Source organism: Rousettus aegyptiacus, unplaced genomic scaffold (genome assembly GCF_014176215.1).
Source record: "Rousettus aegyptiacus isolate mRouAeg1 unplaced genomic scaffold, mRouAeg1.p scaffold_m13_p_10, whole genome shotgun sequence".
Taxonomy (NCBI): Eukaryota; Metazoa; Chordata; class Mammalia; order Chiroptera; family Pteropodidae; genus Rousettus; species Rousettus aegyptiacus.
The window spans coordinates 29,886,696-29,910,817 of record NW_023416285.1 but is presented as its reverse complement, the minus strand read 5'-3'; the positions used below and the strand labels follow the sequence as shown (position 1 = coordinate 29,910,817).

Here is a 24,122-nt window from a genome sequence, read left to right as displayed (position 1 = left end):
CATTACCCTGTGCATTCTCTCCAAAAATAGCAGAAACGTTATGATCAATTTAATTTCTCACTCTCCACCAGTCAATTCCATAGACAATTGGTGACCAAACTCTAACAATTCTGTTTGAAATCTCTCTCACTCCAACTTCTCCATCTTCATTGTCTAAGTCTTAAGTTCAGGCTCTCAAGATCTCTCACTGCCTCACTTGATGCATTATGACAGCTTCATGTCTGCCCTCCTCCACTACTCGACATGGTCACCAGATTTATTATTCTAAAACACAACTCTGATCATTTCACGCCCCTATTTGAAACTACCCTTCATCCACTGACTGCCACACAACCACACCAGTGTCATTTACCCCTTTCTCAACATGGCCTTTATGCAGACACACTGTTTTTCAAATACAGAATTACCTTTTCTAATGATTCTCTATCTGGAAACACCTTTCTATGTTCATTGCCTGAGAAACTCACAGATGACTCTCCAAGCCAACTCAAAGAGTTCCTCTCTGAAGCTTTCCTAGCTCCTCCAGGCAGCCATCTCTTGCTTCTCAAGTTTCCCATAGCTTTTAGAATATTTCCAAAGAATATTGACAACAAAAGCTAACATTTAGTAAATGCCTGCTATGGAGTAAGTCTTTTAAGAGCTTCACCTAAGTCGTTTAATTATCTTATTACATAGAGTTTTTACAGGAATAAAATAAAACTAATTATTGCAGCCCCTGGAATATAGTAATTTTTCAACAAATGTTATCATTATTTTCACTGAAAAATTAGTAAGTAGACCATAATATAAATTTTAGTTCATTTAGCCCATTATTAACACAGGGAAAGAACAACAAACTAGGAGTTCAGAGTCCTCTCTTCCTACCTCAGGTACCGTATCTAAGAAAGCCACTTACCCTCTCTGGAGCTTAAGACTTTATTATCTGTTCTTTTCACTTAATTTATTGAAGTTGAACAATGTGATCTCCAGAGATGTTACAAGTAAAATTATATTATTCTTATCTATTATTTGAATTAAACAGCATTTTTTGACCTCATCAATAAAAATGAGACAACTTCAAACCATTAAATTGTTGCTAAAACTTAATTTATCTCCTAGGGAATTTAATTTGTTATTTGTTTATTGCACTCATCAATATGAGTTTATAAAGCACCTGAAAAGCAATTTCAAAATCACGAAATGTGAGGTCTCTGATAAATGAGACTGATAGATGCCTGCTGAAACAACAGTGTAAATGCATTCATAAAATCCTTGTATCATAACTCCTTTGGATTACTTTTATTTTTATTTTTCATTCCCTTGAATGAACTCAGGATTGACTGTTTATTAACAGTTATATCAAGAATACAGTGCATTTCGTCATTTAAAAATATATAGTTCTCTGTGGGAAAAGAATGGGCTTACACAGGCCCAAAGATTGGAATGAACCTTTGAACACATGTACGAGAAGAGTAAAGACATATCCTTTCTACTCAGTGCCAGGCACCCTTGTAGGAACTTGCAGATATTAACTTGTTTAATACCCCCAACAATTCTATAAGGAATGTAATATTATTATCTACATTTTATAGATGAGGTAACTGAGGCACAGAGACATTAAATAATTGCTCAGCTTCATACAAGTACCCTAAAATAAAACAATTAAGATATTAAACACCAAATAAAGGCAATATATTCTCAAAGTAAACATCCTAGATGGGTGATAACAAGTGCTCTATTAGTTTCCCTGATTCTCCAGTAACAGTTCTGTATCTCCTCTCACCCATTCCCTCTACACTAGCCCCATTTCAATGGCTAAGATAATGCATACCCTAGGAGGTATTTCTCTCTTTTTGGGGTCCTCTGTTCAAATATTTGGTGTCTTTCTGATCTTTTAAGTTAGAATTGTTGATTTTTCCATCTTAAAATTTTTTCACTCCCTGTTTCCACGTTCCTGTTCCTATTTCCTGGTTCCTGAGATAGAGTAAACATGAGAATTGGGGTTAAAAACACTTTTGAATATCAGTAATTAATCTGCACAGAGGATTTGCTTTTTCTAAAGCCTCATCTCAGAATTATGTGCATGTTACATATATTTTACTTAATAAACATATACATAGTACCTAATCATATGCAGGTAATTCTAAATGCTTTGCTAATATTACTTAATTTTTAGAGCAACCCTAGGAGAAAAGTGCTATTTTAGATGAGAAAACTGAGGCAGGAAGACATAAATAAAGTCATGATTCAACATAGCTGAAAAATTACAGAGCTGAGCTTTGACCCCAGGTGAACTGATTTCAGAATCTATGCTTTTACTATGCTCTACTTTTAGTAAATGTTAGTATATAAAACATTTACTGAATTTACTTTTGAATGTAAAGTGTAAACTATATTAAAGTTAAACAGATTGTAGAAATATAAATATATTCCTATTTAGTACATATTCTAGAAAAAAATATTTGCTTGAACAATTAGTTCTGAAATTATTATTTACAAAATTGATAATTATATTGATAAAATATGCATGGTAATTTCTATTCTTTGCATATGTAAATATAGAACATAATAGAGAACATGGGTTCTGAAGCTGAGACAGCCTAGGTTTGAACTTGGCTCTGCCATGTACAAGTTGCACAATCTTAAGAAATGACTATAAACTCTCTGTACCTTGATTTTCTTGGTCATAGAATGGGAATAGTAGTTCATACATCATATAGTTTTACGAAGATTAGTTAACATGCATAAAGTACTTGGAACAGTACCTGCAGCATAGTAAATGCTACACAAGAGTTAGCTATTATCATTATTGTTGTTGTTATCATTATTTCTGTTATTCACATGGAGAGATTGAAGTATTCGTATATACACAAAAGAATCCAAAAGTAAGTTAAATAGGCACTTCCTTCGTCAATGCTCCCTTTCTTCTCTATCTTTACCCTCTCTATAGTCTCTATTATTTTCATGTTCAATGTGTTCACTCAGACCAGTGGCTTTAAATGCCAACTCTAAGAAGACATATCTCCAGCCTAAACCTATTCCAAACGTGTGCATGCCACTGCCTACCAAACACCTTTCCTCATTAGTCTGCATCAATGTCTCAAGCTGACTGTGTCAAAAATCATATTCTTTATCCTCACCACTTGCCTTCTCCACTACAAACTGCTTCTCCCCAGTCTTTTTCATCCCAGGAAATGGTGCCACCATTCAATTCAGTTTCAACAACCCAAACTTTGATTCATCTTTCCCTCCTCAACATCCAATCCAGAGGCAAACCATTTTGGCACAGTCTCTAAAATCTTTCCTGATCTGATCACTTTTCCTCACTTGTACTTCCTCTACCTTAGCCCCAGTCCCCGTCATCCAAAGCACCAACCCCTAGCAACAGCCTCCTGACCAATCTCTTTCCTTGTACTCTTACCCCATTACTGTCTATCCTTCAAACTGCAGGTAGAATCACCTTTTACAAACTCAAATAAAATCATGTCACTACCCTTTTTAGAACCCTACAATGTCTTCATACCACATCCAGAATACAATCCAATCAATTTAGGACACCCTCCTGGCCCCTGGCTTCCTCACATCATCACCTCCTTCCGTCTTCCCACCTGCTCACTCTGCTCCAGACACACAGGCTTTCTTGCTGTTCCTTACACACGCCAAGCACATGTTCAAGCTTATGCTGACGGTTCCCTCAAGCTAGAATGCTCTTCACTCAGAGATCTTGTCACGGCCCTCTTCACACCCCCTCAGTCAGGTGTCCGTTCAGATGTAACCTAATCAGAAAGTCCTCATTGACCCATTTAAAATCACACTCACCCATGATCTCCTTCTACCTATTACCTACTTTATTTTCTTCATAATATTTATCATTCTGAAATTACATTATTTATTTGCTTATTTGTATAAATGTTTATTATTTCTCTTCTCCACTACATCATAAGCCCTAAGAGGCAGGGAATTTTCCTTCTTGCTCAAGACTGAATCCTCAATACACAGAAAAGTGCTTGGCATGTCATTCGATAAACATTTATTGAATGCATAAATGAACAAAACAATGAGAATTAAAATACCCATATTGGACAGTGTAACAATTTGTAAATACCAAGAAATTGCACACAGCTAAAAAACAGACCTCCTGAATAATTGGTTTATCTTATTTTTGAAAAAACTCTTCATGTTTTAGTATGTGAAACATACAGTAAACATGCACTTGTTTTCTTATATCTTAAAAATTCTTTACAGCAGATCATTCCTTTAAAATACAATGTCTATGGCAATACCTCTATAGACACTTAAAATAGTTGCTGGCATTTTCTTTCATTATGAAAAGTACAACAGTAATAACTCAGCGCTTTAAGATTTAATCTAGAGCCTCGCTAGTTCTCTTATCCTTTTACTGACAATCACAGATAAACTCATAAGTTAGCAAATAATATTATAAGCACAAGGCAATAGAAATTAACTGATCAGTCTTGAGCCAAATAGTTAATACACAATCCAATAAGCACAGCATAAAACATATATTGTTTAAAATCAAGAACTGAGTTTCATAAAGTTTTCAAGTAACGCCACATATAAATTTGACTCCACAAATAGAATGGCGTAACTTGAAGCTTGGATGAGTTCTAATTATTCTTATTCTAAACATTTCCAGAATATAAGTACTTCACCAGGGAATTCCACATAGAGTAATAAAAGCAGTAAAGCAGCAAAAGAAGCATGTTGACTTCATTTTGGGCTAGCCCACAAAACTTTCAAACGCATGGGAGAAACAGCTTCTAACGTACCTTCAGACAGACTTGGTTTAGTGTTTTGTTTGGGCCGCTCATCACAAGGGTGAAAGTTCAGCTGCTGTATGACTGCTGGACAGATGACCGAGAAGTTTGAGCTGGTTATCTGGGTAGCATTTGAAAAACCATGAAGGGAAAAGATCTCCTCAGCTGACAAGCACTGAAATAGCAGAAATAAAGTAAACATATGTGTGTTAATATGGTAAAAGCACCCAAGTAAAGATACTGTAAAGAGACTCAGACTATTTCTTCTAGACACACAGTACCAATTCTTTACACAAAAACTCATTACAGAAATGTATAAACCCCTAAAATCGGAAAACAACTTATACCTTTTTACATCTAGAAACCATAAAAATAGCAAAAAAAAAAAAAAAAAAAAAAAAACCCTTCTTAATCAACAGTCTATCTATAGCAGCCAAAAAGGTAAGAACTGGTTTGGGGGTTTCCAAGGACTTTAAAACGAAGGGCTTTAAAACAATTCAATATTCTCCATCTTCCCTCTGTTTTCCTGCAGTTTGAATGGATAGGTTGTGTGGCTATTGAAGTGGCTCTCTATAACATTTCTTATAGACAAACACCAGGCTGCCTTACAGTTCCATCGTTAAGAGATTCATCCACCCTCCTAGAGAGCAATAATAATCCCAATATTTTAAAATATGCCTAGCACAAATGATTGTTTGCTAAAACATATATTATTTTCAATGATGTTGGGTAGCTGTTCTATGTTACATAAAGTTTTATGATAGTAGTAGGCTATTTAGAAATTCATTAGCTATTAATGAAAAATAGAATCTTCATTAGAAAAGAATTCTCTGCAAGAAAAAAAATAACTTTTTAAAGGTATCATTTTACTCAGGCAAAATTTAACTATAAACTATCTTCTACACATTTGTATTCCTAAGAAGACTAAAAGAAATTAAATGTGATACTATTCCTAATGAATATTATAAGAATTATAGAGTGTGAAAAACATCCATTCATTCAAATGAAAGTCTGTCTTTTATAAGTACAGTTGAGAGCATATCTTTGCACACTTCAGTCACTATTTAAACTCCACTAAGATCTTAGCTTTTACAATGGACAAGATTGTATCCTCCTAAAATTCACATATTTAATCCCTAAACTCTAATGTGATGATATTTGGAGATGGGCCTTTGGAGGTAATTGGCACACATGAAGTTATGAGCGTGGGGCCCCGTTCTGATCACATTAGTGGCCTTATATGAAGAGACACCAAGAGCTTGCTTGCTCTCTCCCTTTCTTCACCACGTGATGACACAGCAAGAAAGCAGATGTCTACAATCCAAGGAGAAAGCTCCCACCAGACACCAACCCTTCTGTCACCTCTAACAGTCTCCAGAACTGTGAGAAAATAAATTTCTCTTTGTTAAGCCACCCAGTCTATTGTATTTTGTTATAGCAGGCCATGCTGACTAACACTCGATGACTGAGATTGAGAACTCAAAAGGTTTTGTTAATTGTTTGACCCTAAGTGCTCCAATTCCCTTCACAGCAGAAACAATGAAACCAAAAATGTAAACTTTAGTTAAAGGAGATCATTACTGATTTTGAAGGAATGGTGAAAAAACATCAACCATACCAAGATATATGGAGCTGTCAAGATGTAAGACTGCAGTTGCCTTAAAGAAAATATACATTTAGATCTCTTTATTTTTTTAATGTCTAATTATGTGCCTACACCTGTTTCTTATTCAACCCATGCTCTCCGAGAGTTCGTGACAATGAAAGCAGTGTTGCCACCCCTAGAAAAGGAGACAGTACACTCAGTGCTTTTTTAACAGTCTTCCCTTTGGCAAAAATAGGGGATAATAAATTAATGGAGGGAGAAAATAGCTTGATAGCCAACTGGTGGAAGGAAAGTGGGTAAAGTTTATCCACCACCATAAAACCACCCAAAGCATAATTGCTAGGCTCAAAAATTACAGAGTCCCTGTAGTCCAACTGGCCACTCCATGATTCCTGAAACAAATGGATGTAACAGTACAAACACAAAGGAGCTTTATGTCCTTGCAAGGAAGGCTTAACCTACTTGGATTTCAAGCTCCTTCCAATATAAAATAAGAGGAAAAAGAGAAGTTTTCTATAGGTAATTTCCAAAGTCTTCTTGGAATTAACATTCTAAGATATCCTAAAACCTGATGACTGGTAAGCATTGTTTTGGAGACTATAATTGTGACCCATTAGTGGGTCAGGAAATCCACATATAGTTAGCATTTTGTAAGGAAATAAAGAACAGTATAATAGAAACTACAGAGTATATCGCACATAACAAGGATAAATAATGCTTAATCAAACTTTTACTTTAGCTATACATTATACATACCATGCACATGTATACTGGATCACAATGCAAAATTCATTTTTTATGGGCTGGGTGGAAAAAGTGAAGGGATTAAGAAGTACAAATTGGCAGCTACAAAATAGTCATGGGGATACAAAATACAGCAAAGGAAATATAGTCAATAATATTGTAATGATTATGTATGGAGTAAGAGGGGTACTAGATTTATTGGGGGGATCACTATGTAAGTTATATAAATGTCTAATCACTATGCTATACACCTAAAACTACTATACTATTGAATGTCAACTCTTAAGTGAAAAAATAAATTTTTTTCTTTTATAATTTATTTTTTACTATAAATTGTAGTCAAATGTTTGAAAGTCACTACATTTAAGGATGCCCCAATTGTCCATTGTACATCATTAAAGACAATCTCCTACATATAGTTAGGAAAAACAGTGCAATCAAAGGAATAAATAATCAATGCTCTGTAATAATCAAGACTCTAAGCTAGATATAAGATCTTACATGATCTGTGACGTGTCTGTGTGCAAATGTTGTCTGGGCAAGTAAGCACGGACAATAACACTTTGAGAGCAGCAACTGTTCAATCTCAAGGAACAGTAAGCAGGTGGAGAGATGACAAAGCTCTAGACCTTGCCTTATGACATGAGAATCGGGATAGAATACTTATAGAATACTAACAATGTGGCAAAACAAAATTAATTGCAGGCCTGATTTACTTATACTAGCTATGTACCAATGAGCAGATTACAAATAGTGTTATACAGCAGCTTAATTTGGTTTTAAACAACCTTGATTTTTTTCATTTCATTTTATATTTTTTTCTTTTTACCTTTTGACTCCCTTCACCTATTTCTCCCACTCCCAACACCTCATCTCTGGCAACCACCAATCTGTTCACTGCATCTATGAGCCCGATTTTATTTTGTTTGTTTTGTTTTATATATTCTACATTTATAAGAGATCATATAATATTTGTTTTTCTTTGTATTATTTCATTTAGCATAATGGCCTTGAAGTCCATCCATGTTATCACAAATGGTAAAATTTTAGTCTTCTTTATAGCCGAGTAATATTTAATTGTATATATGTACCACATCTTCTTTATCCATTTATCCATTAATGAACATTTAGGTTGTTTCCTTATCTTGGTTATTGTAAATATGCTGCAATAAACATGGGGGTGCATATATCTTTTTGCGTTAGTGTTTTTGTTTTCTTCAGATAAATACTCAGAAGTGAAATTGCTGGATCAGACAGCAATTCTATTTTTGATTTTTTGAGGAATCTCCGTACTGATTCCCATAGTGGCTGTGTCAAAGGACATTCCCACCAACAGTGCACAAGGGTTCCCTTTTCTCCACATCCTTGCCAATATGTTTCATTTCTTATCTTTCTGATAATAGCCACTCTGTGAGGTGATACCTCATTGTGGTTTTATCTAATGATTAATGAATGATTCGCACATCTTTTCGTGTACCAGTGGGTCATCCGTATGTCTTCTTTGGAAAATGTCTATTCAGATCTTCTGCCTGTTTTCAAGTAAATTATTTGGTTCTTTCTGCTGTTAAGTTGTATAAGTTCTTACTGCCTTATCAGACATATGATTTGCAAATACTTTCTCCCATGCAATAGGCTGACTTTTCATTTTGTTGATGGTTTCCTTTGCTGTGCAAAAGCTTTTTTGGTTTGATGTGGTCCTATTTGCTTATTTTTGCTGTGCAAAAGCTTTTTTGGTTTGATGTGGTCCTATTTGCTTATTTTTGCTGTCGTTACGTTTGCTTTGGTATTGAATTCAAAAAAATTATTTGCAAGAGCTATGTCAAGGAGCTTACTGCCTGTGCTTTCTTCTAGGAGTTTTACTGTTTCAGATCTTCATGTTCAAATCTTTAATCCATTTGAGTTAATTTTTATGTATAATGTAAAATAGTGGTCAAGTTTCATTCCTTTGCACGTGGTCCAGTTTTCCCAGCCCTATTTATTGAAGACGGTGTCCTTTCCCCATCATATATTCTTGGCTCCTTTGTCATAAATTAGTTGACCACATATTATTTCTGGGGTCTTTATTCTTTCCATTGATTTATGCGTCTGTTTTTATGCCAATATCATACTGTTCTAATTACTACAGCTTTGTAATAGAGTTTGAAGTCAGGGAGCATAATGCCTCCAGCTTTGTTCTTCTTCTTCAAGATAGCTTTGGGTATTCAGAGTCTTCTGTGGTACCATACAAATTTTGGGATCATTTTTCCTATTCTTGTGAAAAATGTCATTGCAATTTCAATAGGAAGTGTATTGAATCTGTGGATTGCTTTAGATATCATGAACATTTTAACACAGTGATGCTTCCAATCCATGAGCACAGAATATCTTTGCATTTATTTGCGTCTTCGATTTCTTTCATCAATGTCTTGTTGTTTTTATAGGTCTTTCACCTCTTTGGTTAAATCTATTCCTAGGTATTTTACTCTTTTTGATGCAATTAAAAGTAGAATTGTTCTCTTAATTTCTTGTTCTGATAGTTTGTTATAAGTGTATAGAAACGCAACAGACTTTTGTGTACTGATTTTTATTATGCTTTGATTTAACAGAGTTGAACCTAAAACAAAGAAAGCAGTTGTCTAAGAAAAGGCAGTGTTTCTCAGAGCAAGGACAAACAGGATGAGAGCTTGAATTGTAAGGACAATAACAAAACCAGCAGAACCACTAAGGAAGTTCAAACATTCTCTCAAACACACCCCTTCACCTCCAAAACAAACAACGAATAAAATTTTAAACCAGGAGGAAACATAGGACGCCTCAGAAAACAACTCAGGGTGATTAGCCAGAGTGGCATTCATCTTAATAAAACTTCATGAGCTTTCACCATCTGCTTCACATTTACTTATGGAGCTTTTCTTCTTTTTGTTTTCACGAGGCTTCTATTCTCGAAAGTGTCCCCTCCCTGCCACTCTCCCATGTTTGCTGTGGCCTCTTGAGCCTTTTGCTACTGAAAGCAAACTCCAACAAGCAGGTGCCCCAATGTTCAGTGGTTGACTTTTTTCTAAAGACATTTTTTCAGTTTTAAATTTAACTACTATTCATGAGTCTCTTGCCACATCGAAGTGATCTCAAATGAGCCTTATGTATACGGTGAACAAGTAAGGTAATAGAAGAGGTAAGGGGGTTTAAATGCATATCATAAATGAGACTTCAAATTATATTCAAAATGTAGTTTCATACATTTCTTCTTCTGTTTCTCCCTACTTCTTCCTTGCCAGTCTTGACTAGTAAAGTTATTTGTTGTTGTTACTTGTTTGGATATTTTAATCTCTTTTGTTTGTTTGTTTTTTGTTTTTGTTTTTGTTTTTTCTTCTTTCTCATATCTTTGGAATGCTAAGGGCTGGAGCAGGGTTGGGGAAGAGGTTGAATGACTAGGGCAAGTCCCTCACTCAACACTTTATACAGTTGAAATCTGTTTATAACAAATACCAATGAGTTAAGCAAGATTTAAAATTACATAGTTTAGAAATGAAACAGACTCTACTTGACTAAACTTTAGTCAGGCTCCTCTAAGCTCTCTAAGCCTCAGCCTTGCATCTGTCCTTGTGGGACCTGCATTGCCCAGTTTTAGCAAGAATCCTAACTCAGTTTAGAGAAAATACCCCACCTTTGATCTCATCACCCTGACCTGCCTTTAGCAAGAATCCTATTAGGTTTATTTAATCAAATCCCCCAGACGACCACCACCACCACCACCACCACCACCACCATCATGTTTCCTCCTGGTAATTTTCCATCCACTGCCCGCTATCCTGCTTCTTGGCTAGAAATCTCTCCTTGTCCTAGTTTTCAAAATTGAGCCCAGTTCCCCTATTGGAATGGTTTTCGAATAACATTTTTTTTTTTATGGCTTTAACTACTCTCAGGCTTTATTTTCCTTTAGCAACCTTAACACTTGATTTTTTTCTTCCCTTATTAAGTTAAGAACTTTTACCTTTTCACTTAAAGAAAGCACTTTACAGCTTTTCTTTTTCTTTTTTTTTTTGGGGGGGGGGGGAGGTGGGGGAGGGAGTCATATCCAAATTGCCAACATCACTACTCTTGTGTTTTGGGGCCGTTATTAAGAAAAATAGAGGCTACTTGAGCACAGACATTTTGATACCATTACAGTTGATCTGATAACTTAGACGATTGTTAAGTGACTAACTGGCAAGGAGCATATTAAGCGTGGAGCGTATTCAAGTTTTACCAGCTCCAGAACTGTGCCTTTATGGATATTGAACAAAAGACTCAGAAAGAACCTTTGACCTTCCGCATTTCTTGCCAAAGACATTAAGACAGATAGACTGACTCCAAGAAGGAAATCTTAAGGATGCTTCCTTTAGCCTAATTTAGATGGAGTATGGTGGATGGGAGGGCTTCAGGCAGGGGCCTGGCGGCAGGATCAACGTGCCTGCCTTTGCTTTCTGGGTTGCCTGGCAGAAATTCGCCTGCCATGTGTGTTCCACTCTTTTTTCAATTACCATTAAACCTCCCGTTTTGCTTTTCCATTCCCCTCTTTTCTTTATCCAAAATGACATTTATACCTAATTTTTCTATACTATCTTGGACTTTTCATGCTTACATGAATTATTCATGTGCACATATTAAAACTTTTGTTTTCTTCTGTTAATCTTCTGTATGTCGTTTGAATTATTAACAGCTAGAAGAACGTAGAAGGCAAGAGGAAACCAAAATTGTTTTTGGCCCCCACTAAAGAGATGATTCACAGCCCAGGCAGGACAGAGAGGGACTGCAGGAGATTTCGTCACACTACTTGGAATGGTGCACAATCTAAAACTTATGAATTCTTTATTTCTAGAATTTTCCATTTAATATTTTTGGACCACAGTTGACCACAGGTAACCTACACTACAGAGAAGTGGGGGACTACTATAGTACAAAGATAACTTATAATGTGTTCTATCAAGAAATCTCAATAATTGTGGCAGAACTAAATCAGATACACCGATATCTATAAAATCCAAGAAAAATGATAAATTCACAAACGGCATAATGACAAAGAACTATGAAAGTTCATATAAGAGAGAAATGATATGCAGAGGAAATAGTCAAAAACTGCTCTGAGATTAGAACTCTGGGAACCGGGGAAGAGAATGTTGCTACTGATATGATTAAGGGACCTAGGAAGAGAAGCTCATGAAAGACAATGGCAGGTTGGTTTTAGACATTTTAAGTTGAGATACCTGTGGGACATCCGATGGAAATGAGAGTGAGCTTTCTTTAAGAAAGGCAGAGGCCAGGCATAAGGATGCGGCTCTGTTATGTAAGGAGATAATAGCTGAGTGAGAGTGGAGGAGACCATCAGTAGAGAGTATAAAGAAACAAGAGAGAAGTTTGGAGAACACTTATATAATTTGTGCAAAAGCAAGGACAGGGAGCCAGAGAATAGATAAAGTGAAATAAGCCCCAAACATGAGAAATAATGTAGACCTGTAAAATGTAGTGAATGCCTATTGTTTTTGCCCATCTAAGGCCACACCCCATTATCCAGTAGTAGACCACCTTACTGCCATGGGAGCCTCCTATGTGATTTAAGTGGGGCTGCCCAGGGAATATACGACCCAGACCTGTCCACTCTATGGTAGAGCTGTGGAGGAAGTCCTTCTTTAGCAGGATTGCTATGAGTCTGGGGGTTTCTTAGTCCATTTTCCACCATGTGATTTTAAAAGGTGAACTATAAGTAGAGAAAAGACAGTTTTCCTATACCATCACCAATCCTCTGGATACAGTTGTGCCTAAAGCTAATTTTGCCCAACTCTTCAGTTACCTGAACCAATGAATTCCCTTTCTGAACTAAGCTAATTAATATTGTTTCTTTCACTTTCAAATTAGAGTGTTCTGATTGACATGTAAAGTCATTTAGACACTTTTTAAAGCTAACAAATGAATGTTACATCTAGAACCTATGGGAAAACAAAAAGATAAGTTTTACCACCGTTTAACCCTTCATTTTTCTTCTTTTTCTCAGTATATGGGCTATTTTCTCTACTTGGCTGTCTTGTCAAATGGCATCCATTAAATAACACAAAACAATAGGGCCATCCGATCCTGCGCCCACTGTGCCAAGACCTTCACATTACACCAGAAATGAAATGATCATCCTAGTCAAAAGTCACCCAGAGGTGGTTTCAGGTTCTGTTTTGCCATGGACTATCTTCTGCGGAAGCTGAGTCATTCACATCCTCAGTAAGAACACTGTTAGGTGTGGATGTTCTTTCTCTTTTGTAGAGGTAAAGGTAGGGAGAGAGAGGGCACCTCATAATGCATTTAGACTCAGTGGCAATCAAAATTACAATGAAACACCAAGTGCGGTCAGTTTCCTAGGTTGTCAAGTAACTTCTAGCATAGTTTATACCTTCTTATTGTGACCCAAACTTTTAAGTGACTGCTATTTCTCTATTCTTCAAAGTTTACTCATTATTATTTTATCAGTATAAAACACCGTTTTCTAAGATTTGAGCAAAGAACAGTCCAGAAAGACGATCTCTAAGTTTAAGAGGTGGCTAATCAAGTAATCCCAACTCCGTTTCTTCAAGATGCATTTTTTCCATTTTTTTCCCTCAGGTTTTCTTACACTGTTTACTGAAGCCACCATGTGCTGGTACGTTCCCACCCACACCCACATTTCACTCACAAAACTCTTCCTTAAAAGGACACAAAAAGCGCCTTTCCTAGCTACATTATTTAAAGGAGAAAGTTGCTTTGTTTAATCATATATTGTTAAGGGGAAAAGGATTGTTATGAAACAGTATGCATAGAATGACATCACTACTATAAATAAGGTTAAATAAAATCGAGACATATATGCTTCAAAATATTGACAGTTTTTATCTGTGGGTGATGATTTTTATTTTTTCCTTTCATCTCCCTATATTTTCCAAAGTTTTAGGCAATACACATGTATTCCTATTTCAATTAGAAAAATAAAGTTAAATCATGGAGGAGAAGGGGTTAATCTCTCATCTAGGTTCCTCCAAACACAATTAAGACAAACTAGATTTTTTTTCTAATTTCACTAAAGAAAAAGAAATTTTAAAAGCTGTGATACACTTTTTAAAAGAAGTTCACAACTTTTTCTGACTTTACCATCACTATTAACAAGTTTCTCAGACTTATCCCACTCTACATTCAGTTTCTGAAATCCCTCTTGCCTCAGTAAGCCTGGTGTCAAAGCACAAGTAGTCTGGATTCTTGCTTCTCATCCCTAACCCTCTCGCAGATGGCAGGGGCCACCCTACTTTCTATCACCTGTGACAAAGCCCCACAGGCCTTCTCCCTGTCAAAACCAAAAGGCCTTTCAGCCTTGCTGCTTCCCAAGGTCCTCCCACTCAGTATTGCCAGGGATAAAGTGGAGAAGGCACACCTCTTCAACTCAGGACTAGGGCAGATGCCACAAGGAGAGAAGTCATCCTTCAGAGCCATCTCACCTCCCCATGCAAGGAATAGCCTTGTCCATCACAGGCCCAATTATGTGACGATCTTTTAGCAGAGTGCTTCTCAAAGTGTGGTCTAGGAACTCTTGAGATTACCAAGACCCTACTAGAGTATATGCAAGGTCAAAATTGTTTACATAATAATACTAAGACTGTATTTTCCTTTTTCACTCTCATTCTTTTATGAAACAATGGATTTTTCACAAAGATAGAAGACAATCTGATGACGTCCAGAAGGGAGGGTTATTAGGGACTAGGAGAAAGCGGTGCAGGGTTTAAGAAGTACAAATTAGTAGTTGATGGATGGTTCTGGGGATATGATGCACGGCGTAGGGAATGCAGTCAGCATTAATGTAACGGCTAAGTGGAGAGCCAGAGGAGAGAAAGAGCAATTAGGGGGATCATTTTATAAACTACATAAATGTCCAACTAATGTACTGTATACTTGAAACTAATAATAAAATAAAATTTTTAAATGGATTTTTCTAGAGGCTACATGACATATATCACAACACATTGAATGCAGAAGCACATGAATCTCTAATTGTCTTCTCCTAAGCCAGTTATTAAAAACATTTGCAAAGATATAAAATAATGTCATTCTTACTAATTATTTTGTCATGGAAAATAGTTCATTTTTATTTAAAAAACATTAACATGGTATGGGCTTATGAATGTTGTTTTTAATAAATAAATATTTTAAAATTTTCTCAACATTAATTTCTATAATGGTAAATATCAATAGATATAAACACATACACTAAAGCTGTTAGTATCTGCAATAACTTTTAAGAATATATACGAAGGGATCCTGAATCGCAAAGGTTTGGTCTAACACAGGGGGTCCCCAACCTCCAGGCTGCGCAGCAAGAGGTGAGCAGCAGGCAAGTGGATGAAGCTTCGTCTGTATCTGCAGCCGCTCCCCAGCGCCAGCATCACCGCCTCAGCCCCACCTCAGGTCATCGGGATTAGATAGATTCTCAGAAGAGCACTCATCCCTGATGCCAAAAGGATGGAGACCACCGATCTAACAGATCAGAAAGACACACAAGCTCCTATACACCACCTCACTGACAAGTCGGGAGCTTCTAATCAATCTTACCTAATCACCTGTCATCCTGTTTAGCCTATACTTCCCCACACAAGATTGTTTTTATTGAGACATTGTCATTGTCACTCTTCTTTTCAAACTGCCACACATCGCGCGCGCGCACACACACACATCCTATAGCCAAGAGTCTAAAGTCCCAACATTAAAGAGCCTCAATTATCTCTCTCCAATGTTCCATTCTCCCTTTACTGTCCCCCAAATGCACACTTGAACTCCCTACCCTAATCAAACAGTTCCAGTAAATCTTGTATTTTACCTTCATTCTGACTTTTTATGGCCCCACCTAGGATTCTGATATGCCTCCTCGCAAAGTGTCCAGCTCCTAAGTGTCCCGCATGGGCCCAACCCCTCTGCTTCATGTTGCTGTGCTCACCCCTTCTTGTCCAGACTTCTGTACCCATAGTATTTATTTGTTTAGCACTTATTGTGTTCCTTCTTGTATTATCATCTGTTCGTGAAAATGGATAACTCTTTAGCAAGATCATGAGCCTCTAGAGAAGGTGAACGAATTGCTTTTTATATCTTCATATATACTTAACAAAGCATCATACATATAAGACACTCGATTTACAACAATCACTAATTTAACAGATTAAAGAAAGGATGAGAGGTAATGAGTAATGAGTACATAAGTATCTGAGTGTAATTCTGAGAAATACAAATTGATATCTTGAGAGTCATTCTCCAAGATCTCTGAAGAGCCAGATTTCCCAGTCACAAGTTTCTATGTTCATTCTGTGAAACTTTAGCAGAATCAGCTCAGTGTGACCCTGATACTATGAATCAAATAAATTAATAAAACACCAATGTTTCCAAACTACCCTAAAAATGATACCTGTGGGCTCTGGAGAAAATCCATGTCTAAATGAAGAGAAAATAATTCTGAAAAATTTAGAAATTAGATGGAGTAAAAACTTTACTATTTCCTTCTACTTAGATGATACTTGGGTTCAATTATAGTATACTATTTCTTTTATACTACTTTTTATTAATTTGTCTTCATCAAATATAGGAATTGCTTGTTTATCTTGAATGAAATGATACATCTCAGTTGATTGGAATAATTTGGAAAGTTAGATTGGTATCAAATTTATTGTCAAAAGGTTGAGTTTAAGCAGCATTCATTCATTCAACAAATATTTCCTGAATATCTACTATATGCTTCTCATTATACTAGTTACAGAAATCAAGAAGAGGATGGAGAAAAACCCAATTCCTAACCTCACAGATCTTACAGACTATCGTAGGGTTCCAATAAAAATGGATAATTACAGTATGACCTGGTAAGTGCTAGAGTAGGACCCATGAATGTGAAGAAGAGAGGATAATTAACCCACCTTAAAGTAATGAGATTGACAAATTCTTCCTGGAGAAAGTAATATCTATGATGAAATATGAAGAAAAAATGGGAAAAAAAGGTTGGAGAAATATGGGGATAGGGGTAGACAGTGCAGGGGCTTAAATATCTGTCAAGGAGTTTAGGTTTTATCCTAAGAGTAAAGAGAAACCATTTGAGGATGGTGAAATGCTCATATTTGCATATTAGGGATATAAGTCTGGCAGCGATGTGGGTGATAGAAAGAGACATGAAACAAGACTGGATACAGTGGGTGATCACAGCAACACAGCAGACAGTTATTAAGCACTTACAGCATGTCAAGCACAAGACAAATAGAGAGATAAAATATGTAATTGAATCTCCTCAACAATTCCACAAAGTAGGTAAAAATATCCCCATTACACAAAACAAAACACTGGAGTTTAGAGAGATTAAGTCACAAATATTTAAAAGTTATTATGACAAGACTTCTATGCCTTTGATGTGGGAAGTAGGGAGAGAGAGGAGTCAAAAATAACACTCAGTTTTTCAGTTTAGTCAGCTGAACAGAGGTCACGCCCATCACTCAGACTGGCAAAATAGGATTACCAGAAGGTTTTGATGAAGAAAGGATGGAGTTGATGAGTTCCATTTGAGACAGATTTAGAACTGTGGAGTTTGGGGAGAGAGTTAGATACCAATGCGCAATAGCATGTCCAAAGCTGAACCTCACAAGAGAAATCTGAACCAAGCCAACCTGTTTAGGAAACATCTACAGAGAGATGATAGCTGCAGCCAGAGGAGTGACTGAGGACATGTGTAAAATTAAAAGAAAGAGGGCTTGAGATAGAACCCCAAGAAACACCGATATTTAAAAGATGAGCAAAGGACATTGAAATTGAGAAGCAGCGGCCAGAGAGGTAAAAAAAAATGAATTAGATGTAGTCACAGGTAGAAAAGGGTATGTTTCAAGTAGGATGTGTTCGGCACCATCAAAATTAACAGAGAGGTAAAGCCTGAGAAACGCTCACTGTATTTAGCAATAAGAAGGTTCGTGGTGACGTCTTACAAAGTAATTTCAAGGAAGTGTTGGGGACAGAGCCAACCTCAATATGTTCAGGAGTGACTGGAAGGTAAGGAAATGGAATGCGAATTTACACATTTCTACCGTCCAGTTAAACTGAAATGCCTGATCTCCCAGATAAATTTGGGCGCTTCGAGACTTTTGCCAAATGACTTAATTGTGCCTCAGTTTTGGGGAAATCTGATAGGCCCGAATTTTCTCACAAAACTGTTTTGAGAATCAGATGTCATTAATAGGAAAAGACATTGTAAGGTGAAAAACAGCTTGTGGAGGAACTAACATCAGGTTTTAGAGCTAGCCCTAACTATTGCAGAGACAGTTTCAGCAGGGAAAATTATAATAATAATTATTTTCTTGTGTTATCGAAACAAGAAAAATATCAGCAAAGAACATCACCCTGCTTCAAATGATTATATAGTTCCCAGTGGCTTCAAGAAACTGGCATCAGTTCTACCTTGACAACCTGGCACTTGGACAACACAGGAGGTGACTGGCTCTCTGGAAAATAAACCAGCGTCTCCGTGCAATAATAACAGTCTTCAGACTTCAACAGTGGAAAGAGCATAGGTTTTGAGGTGCAGTCACCCTGGAGTGGAATCCTCACTCCACTGCTTCTATGCCATGAATTTGCATGAGTATTTAAGGTAGCTGAGACTGGTGACCCTGTAAGGTTAAGAGGGTTAATGGGATGGTATGTAAGAAAGCACTGAGCACAATGCCTGGCACATGATCAGCATGCTGTGGATAATAGCTGTCATTCTTATTAGGACAGGACCTGCTTCCTCTCCACCGTGAAGGCCTCACCCAGGATATTACTTAAATGGCATTCATCCTGAGATTAGGGACAAAGCCAGTGTCTACTTTTTCTCATTAATATGTGTAGGTATAGAACATAGCTAGATTCTGAGACGCCTGCTCCTAAAGAAAACTGTAGTGCATCATGATTTTGTATACAAACTCAATTACCTGGTATCATCAATAGCATGCATCCGTTACCAAGAGGGTTTGTGTGCTTTCTAGCATATGTGTTCAGAACATATATATAAAGCAAGATCTGTTGCCAAACTCCAAATCTTCCTACTGATTTGACCATTACCAATCATCTGAAATTTGGGCTAACTTTCTCTCTCACTGTTCCTGAAGAGAAGAGACACATCTCTCCCTTTTCCCAATGAGACCAGAGTGGATCCTGTTCTCCTACCTGCTTTATCAACTAACAAGGTCAGGTTGACATGGAGGGCCCTGGGTTCTTTCAGCTAGCAAATCCCATAAAGAAGTCCTAAAGTAAGTCTAAATTTAAACCCACAGTTACATTTATTTCTAGAGATATCATTTAAACTCCCAGCCATTCACATTTCAGTAGTGATATAAATTTTGGACAAAAAAACAGAGCCAATTCCTAAACATAGCTTCAGAAGTCCTGTGGAGGAGAGGGAGTATTCATAATTTCAATACATATTGTAATAACAAAATTATTTCATTAGTCTCTACATTTAAAGTTTACATTTTCAAAAATCTATTACTAGTGTTTGATGAAAGGAAAGTGGAGGCAAATGGTAAAGCCTTTCTCAAGGTCAGAGTCGCCATGGAAACTAATAGTAACACCGAAGTCACTGGGCTGACATATTTCTCACTGAACTTTTTATTTCATTAATCCTAGCAGTCATTTTATAGCAGTGCTTTCCTACAAATTGCCTGACCCATAAGTGCTCAAACCTTAGACAATTCTGCTAAAAATGGTAAAGCTATATCAAGTAACACAGTAATATAATGATAATAACTAAGCACTGGACATATAATTTGAGCCAGGCATGATACTAAATATTTTACACACCTTGTCTCATTTGTTATTTATTATTTATTACTTGAAGTAATACAAGTAATGAAAAAAATATCTTATTTATTTGAATTACTACAGGTAATGCACTAAATATATGTGCCTAAAATATAGTAAATGCTCAGTAAATCTTATTATTGTTCTTATTTTTTAGTTCAAATAACTATCCTATGAGTAAGGTTCATTTTTTTAATTCACAGATGTAAAACTGAAGGATTAAAGAGATTAAGTCACTTGCTGATTCGTCAGCTAATAAGTGACAGAATTAGAATTTCATCCCAGATTTGTTTGATTCCAGAAGCCAAACTGTTAACCATTATGTTGTATTCTCTACTTTAGTTAGAGATCTAAAGAGTTCACCAAATAAATCAATGATAAGGTTCATAAAACTAAACCCTGAGGGGCATTAGCAATGCTCTCTTGGGTTTTTGTTTTGTTTTGTTTTGTTTTGTTTCCCTAAGTATTCAGTTAGCTATGAAGAAGTCAAAACGTTAAATATTTGAATTTGGAAGGCATAAAATTACTGAACTATTAAATTGAAAATTCCAGAAATAAACAATTCATATGTTTTAGATTGTGTACCATTCCCTCTCTGTCCTGCCTGGGCTGTGAATCATCTCTTTAGTGGGGGCCAAAAGAAAGTTTTTGTTTCCCTCCCACCTTTTACGTTCTTCTAGCCGAATTAATGATTCAAATGACATACAAAATATTAAAAACACCTTCTATCTGGATTCACAGATTTTTGTTTTCCTTAAACTTCAGGCCAAGAAAGATGACAGAGGCTTTTTGGAAGGAGACGGAAACCAAATTCAAAAAGGCTCCATTCTGAAGATTTTCTACGCTCCCAAATCCTATCATCGCAAAAGTAATCCAATGACAGTTTCGTTTCTTTATATAATAAATCTTAAGATGTAATGAACCCATTTGACTCCAGAAACAGACAACGAGGAATAGTTTGAGAATAAATTAGTTTCAGTTACAAACAGGAATCTACTGTTATCTGGAGTTGGAAATGGTACAACTCTCTGAAAACTACATAGTTTCTCAGGTTGTCTAGAGTTTAGTAACATTCTTATTTTAAATAAATTGCATTGTAAATGATTCTAAGATTAGCTGTTTGCATTTCGTAATATGGACGGTTCCTTAAGAAAATGCCACTCTGAGTACAAGGAAGTCACAAACTCATATTACCGACCACATTAAGTTGCTTTCATTAAGGGGCTGCATTTTCCTTTCCCTGGGGAATGTCAGTCTTTCTCAACTTCTGGCCTCATTTTTTATTCCTATTTATATCCTTATTTCTCTCCCCCAACCCCTACTGATATTGATAAGACATTGATAACATAAAGGATTCAACTGTACATTAAGTTTAAAGAAAAACCCCTTGAACTACAGTCATTGTTGAAAAGCAATGGGTTTTATGATGGAGAAATAAAGTCTCTGCCTCTCACCATCTCCCAAGATAGGTGTCCTGAGAAAACAGGAACATGGCATGAACCACGGACAGCATAAAAACGACACTTCTCCCATCCAGCTACTCTACTTGGAACATCCCTAGAGAGGAATGAAGACCTAACTCAATTAAGGGGAAAAGTTTACCTCTGCCTTCATAGTAACTGTGTCGAGAGCTCAAATTCCTGCCTAGCAGGGTTGACTTGCCTACAGTTCGTAATTCTGTTACTCTGCACACCTACTCATCCTTTATCACTGCAACGCATTCCCTGTCGCCCACGCACAGACCACCGTCCAGTGTTGTGCAGTCAGCGATGAGGTTGTTTCATAAGGGTGATAAAGGAGAATTTACACTCTTAACTGCCAGGAGAGAGAGTGAACTCATTGATGGAATATTTCTAAGATAAAAGTGAGAACAGGATTGAATGTTTTAACACCACATGTAGGTGTTTTCTCTCATATCCAAAGTCTATCCGTAAAATAACAAGTTGATTAATATGCCTTTCTCTGGGAAAACTTTAGAAACTCAGAACTTCGAAAAATATTGTTGCCAAAACAGTTTCACTGAAAGAAAATCATTCTATAAAAAAACAATAAAAGAAAATTTTATTCTAAAGTATAGAATTTATGTAACTCACAAGGAAATCCATCTTGTGATTAGTAGTAGAGATACATTTGAGACAGGCAGATGTTTAATCCATACATATTTTAAAAACCAAACCAGATAAGCAAACTTCTCCAAAAGGAGCACTGACTGATTTGGAACTGCTCCGTGAGCATTCCCAAAGTGACTCCTTCCCCTTCTAAATCAGCAGAGCACCTGCTATCAACAGTATTCATTGAACAATTAATCACATACATCCTTGTGATATGCCTTATAATATTTGTTTCAGTGATTGCTTAACTACAGCATTTTTGCCTTGTGTTGCATACTTTTCACAGGTTTCCATCTTATTTCTTAATTAAACTATAAGCTTTCTGAGGACAGGGGCCTATCATCCTCGTAGTTGCTGTAGTCTTACCATTGTTCCCTTAACGTGACTAAGCAATGAATCTAGATAAGTGACTGATGATTAATAACTTCTACTCATAGTTCAAAATCTATGGTAATAGTTACTCTGGTTAGATAGAGTATAATTTTCCAAGTTATAATTCAAAAAAATCCATTTCTCATAACATAAAGTTTAAGAAAAAAAAACCACCAGGTGCTCTTTCTCTCTTCCATCCCTGGTCAGTGCTTCCCAGAACCTCCCTCAACTAAGTCACCGTTACCCCTACCACAGGAAAAAGTATAATAGATGACAACCAGCTATTCACACAACGTGTATGTAATGACCACATTCCTGTTTAGGATTGCCTGAGGTTCTACCACGTATTGTGTGACACTGGCCAAGTTACTTAACATCTCTGAACCACATTTTTCTCATGTGTAAACTGAAAATAATAATGGTACCTTTATCATAAGATTGTTGTGAATGTAAAATGTGATAATATAAATAAACTGGTTAAAACAGTTATTTCATATAGTAAAAGACCAATAATTCCTAACTATAATTATTTATGTTATATACAAAGAGCCCATGTGACTCTTTGGCTAGTAGTAGGTAAAGGTGTACCTTGTGAATTTAGATACAGGAGGAAAGAAGGGCATTTTTCCATACGGATCCCAATCATACTTGACATCAGGCAAACTGAGCTCTTGACATCTGTACAGATGTAGATGTGAACAAAACCAATGCTATCTCTGTATCCCGGATTTCATTTCATTTTTAAGTTTCATGCTGTAGCCTTTGACCAACCTCACTGTTTTTAGCAAGCATATCAGAGCTTTCTAGTTGACAGTTATCTGTGTCCCTTAAAATAAAGCCATTACTATTTTTGTTAGTAGCAGCTGGAAAGGTAGGTATGACAACGAAGATAAGTGTCAAACTGGTAAGAGTCTTGATTATAAGCAATCATCTCTTATAAGGTCACCAGGAGGTATGGCCCTGGCAGTACTGCATTATTTGTCCCATTGTCTTCTTAATCATTAGTACCCAAGTTATAGTATAAAAAGTACTGTATCAAGGGTCTCTTAGCAGAGAATAATCTACTCAGACTACTTAGGTCGTTTTTTTCCCTTCTGACCCAATCTTCCATAAATAAATTACCCTATAAGCAATTCTGTTATATTCTATAGAGTTGTCTGCTTTGCCTGGCAACTTTGGTCTGAAGGTACCGTCTCGCTGTGGTGGCTGTTACACCTTTGCTCCACCATCAAACAACATCACGGTCAAATGAATTATGAGTATCCCTTATTTTCCCCAAACCATTGGAAACAATGATCGCACTGTGCACAGTCAACTTAAATGAGAGTGATAATAATAGATCAGAATACATCCATTGTCTTGGAGAAAAAATGACCAGAGACCTAAGGGCAACCTTGCTCTTCTGTTCTGCCTTACTGTCCACCTTTCCAGTTTCTCATCTAAACAAGGCTGAAAGGCATTCATAGAAGATAAACCCCCACCATTTCTCAGAACATAAAGGTTAAAAAAACAGAAAACAACTAGTGCTTTCTCTCTTCCGTTAGAGCTTCCCAGAATCTCTGTCATCTAATCTACCATTATCCTCAACCCAGAAAAAAGTACAGTAGATGAAAACAAGCTATGTGTACAGCGTGTATGTAATGACTGCGCGCGCGCGCGCGCGCACACACACACACACACACACACACACACACACACACTTCTGTTTTCTAC

The 24,122-nt window shown here is 36.6% G+C and overlaps 1 protein-coding gene across 3 annotated transcripts in view; it reads right to left on the bottom strand.

The window, feature by feature from the left end:
* SLC39A8 (solute carrier family 39 member 8) overlaps positions 1-24,122 on the bottom strand; it is a 76,967-nt gene that overhangs the window by 48,226 nt on the left and 4,619 nt on the right. For all 3 annotated transcript variants that reach the window (XM_036227661.1, XM_016159080.2, XM_036227660.1), the window contains exon 2: positions 4,770-4,932. In XM_036227661.1, coding sequence (XP_036083554.1) covers positions 4,770-4,932 — 163 coding nt within the window. The remainder of the gene's footprint in view (positions 1-4,769; positions 4,933-24,122) is intronic.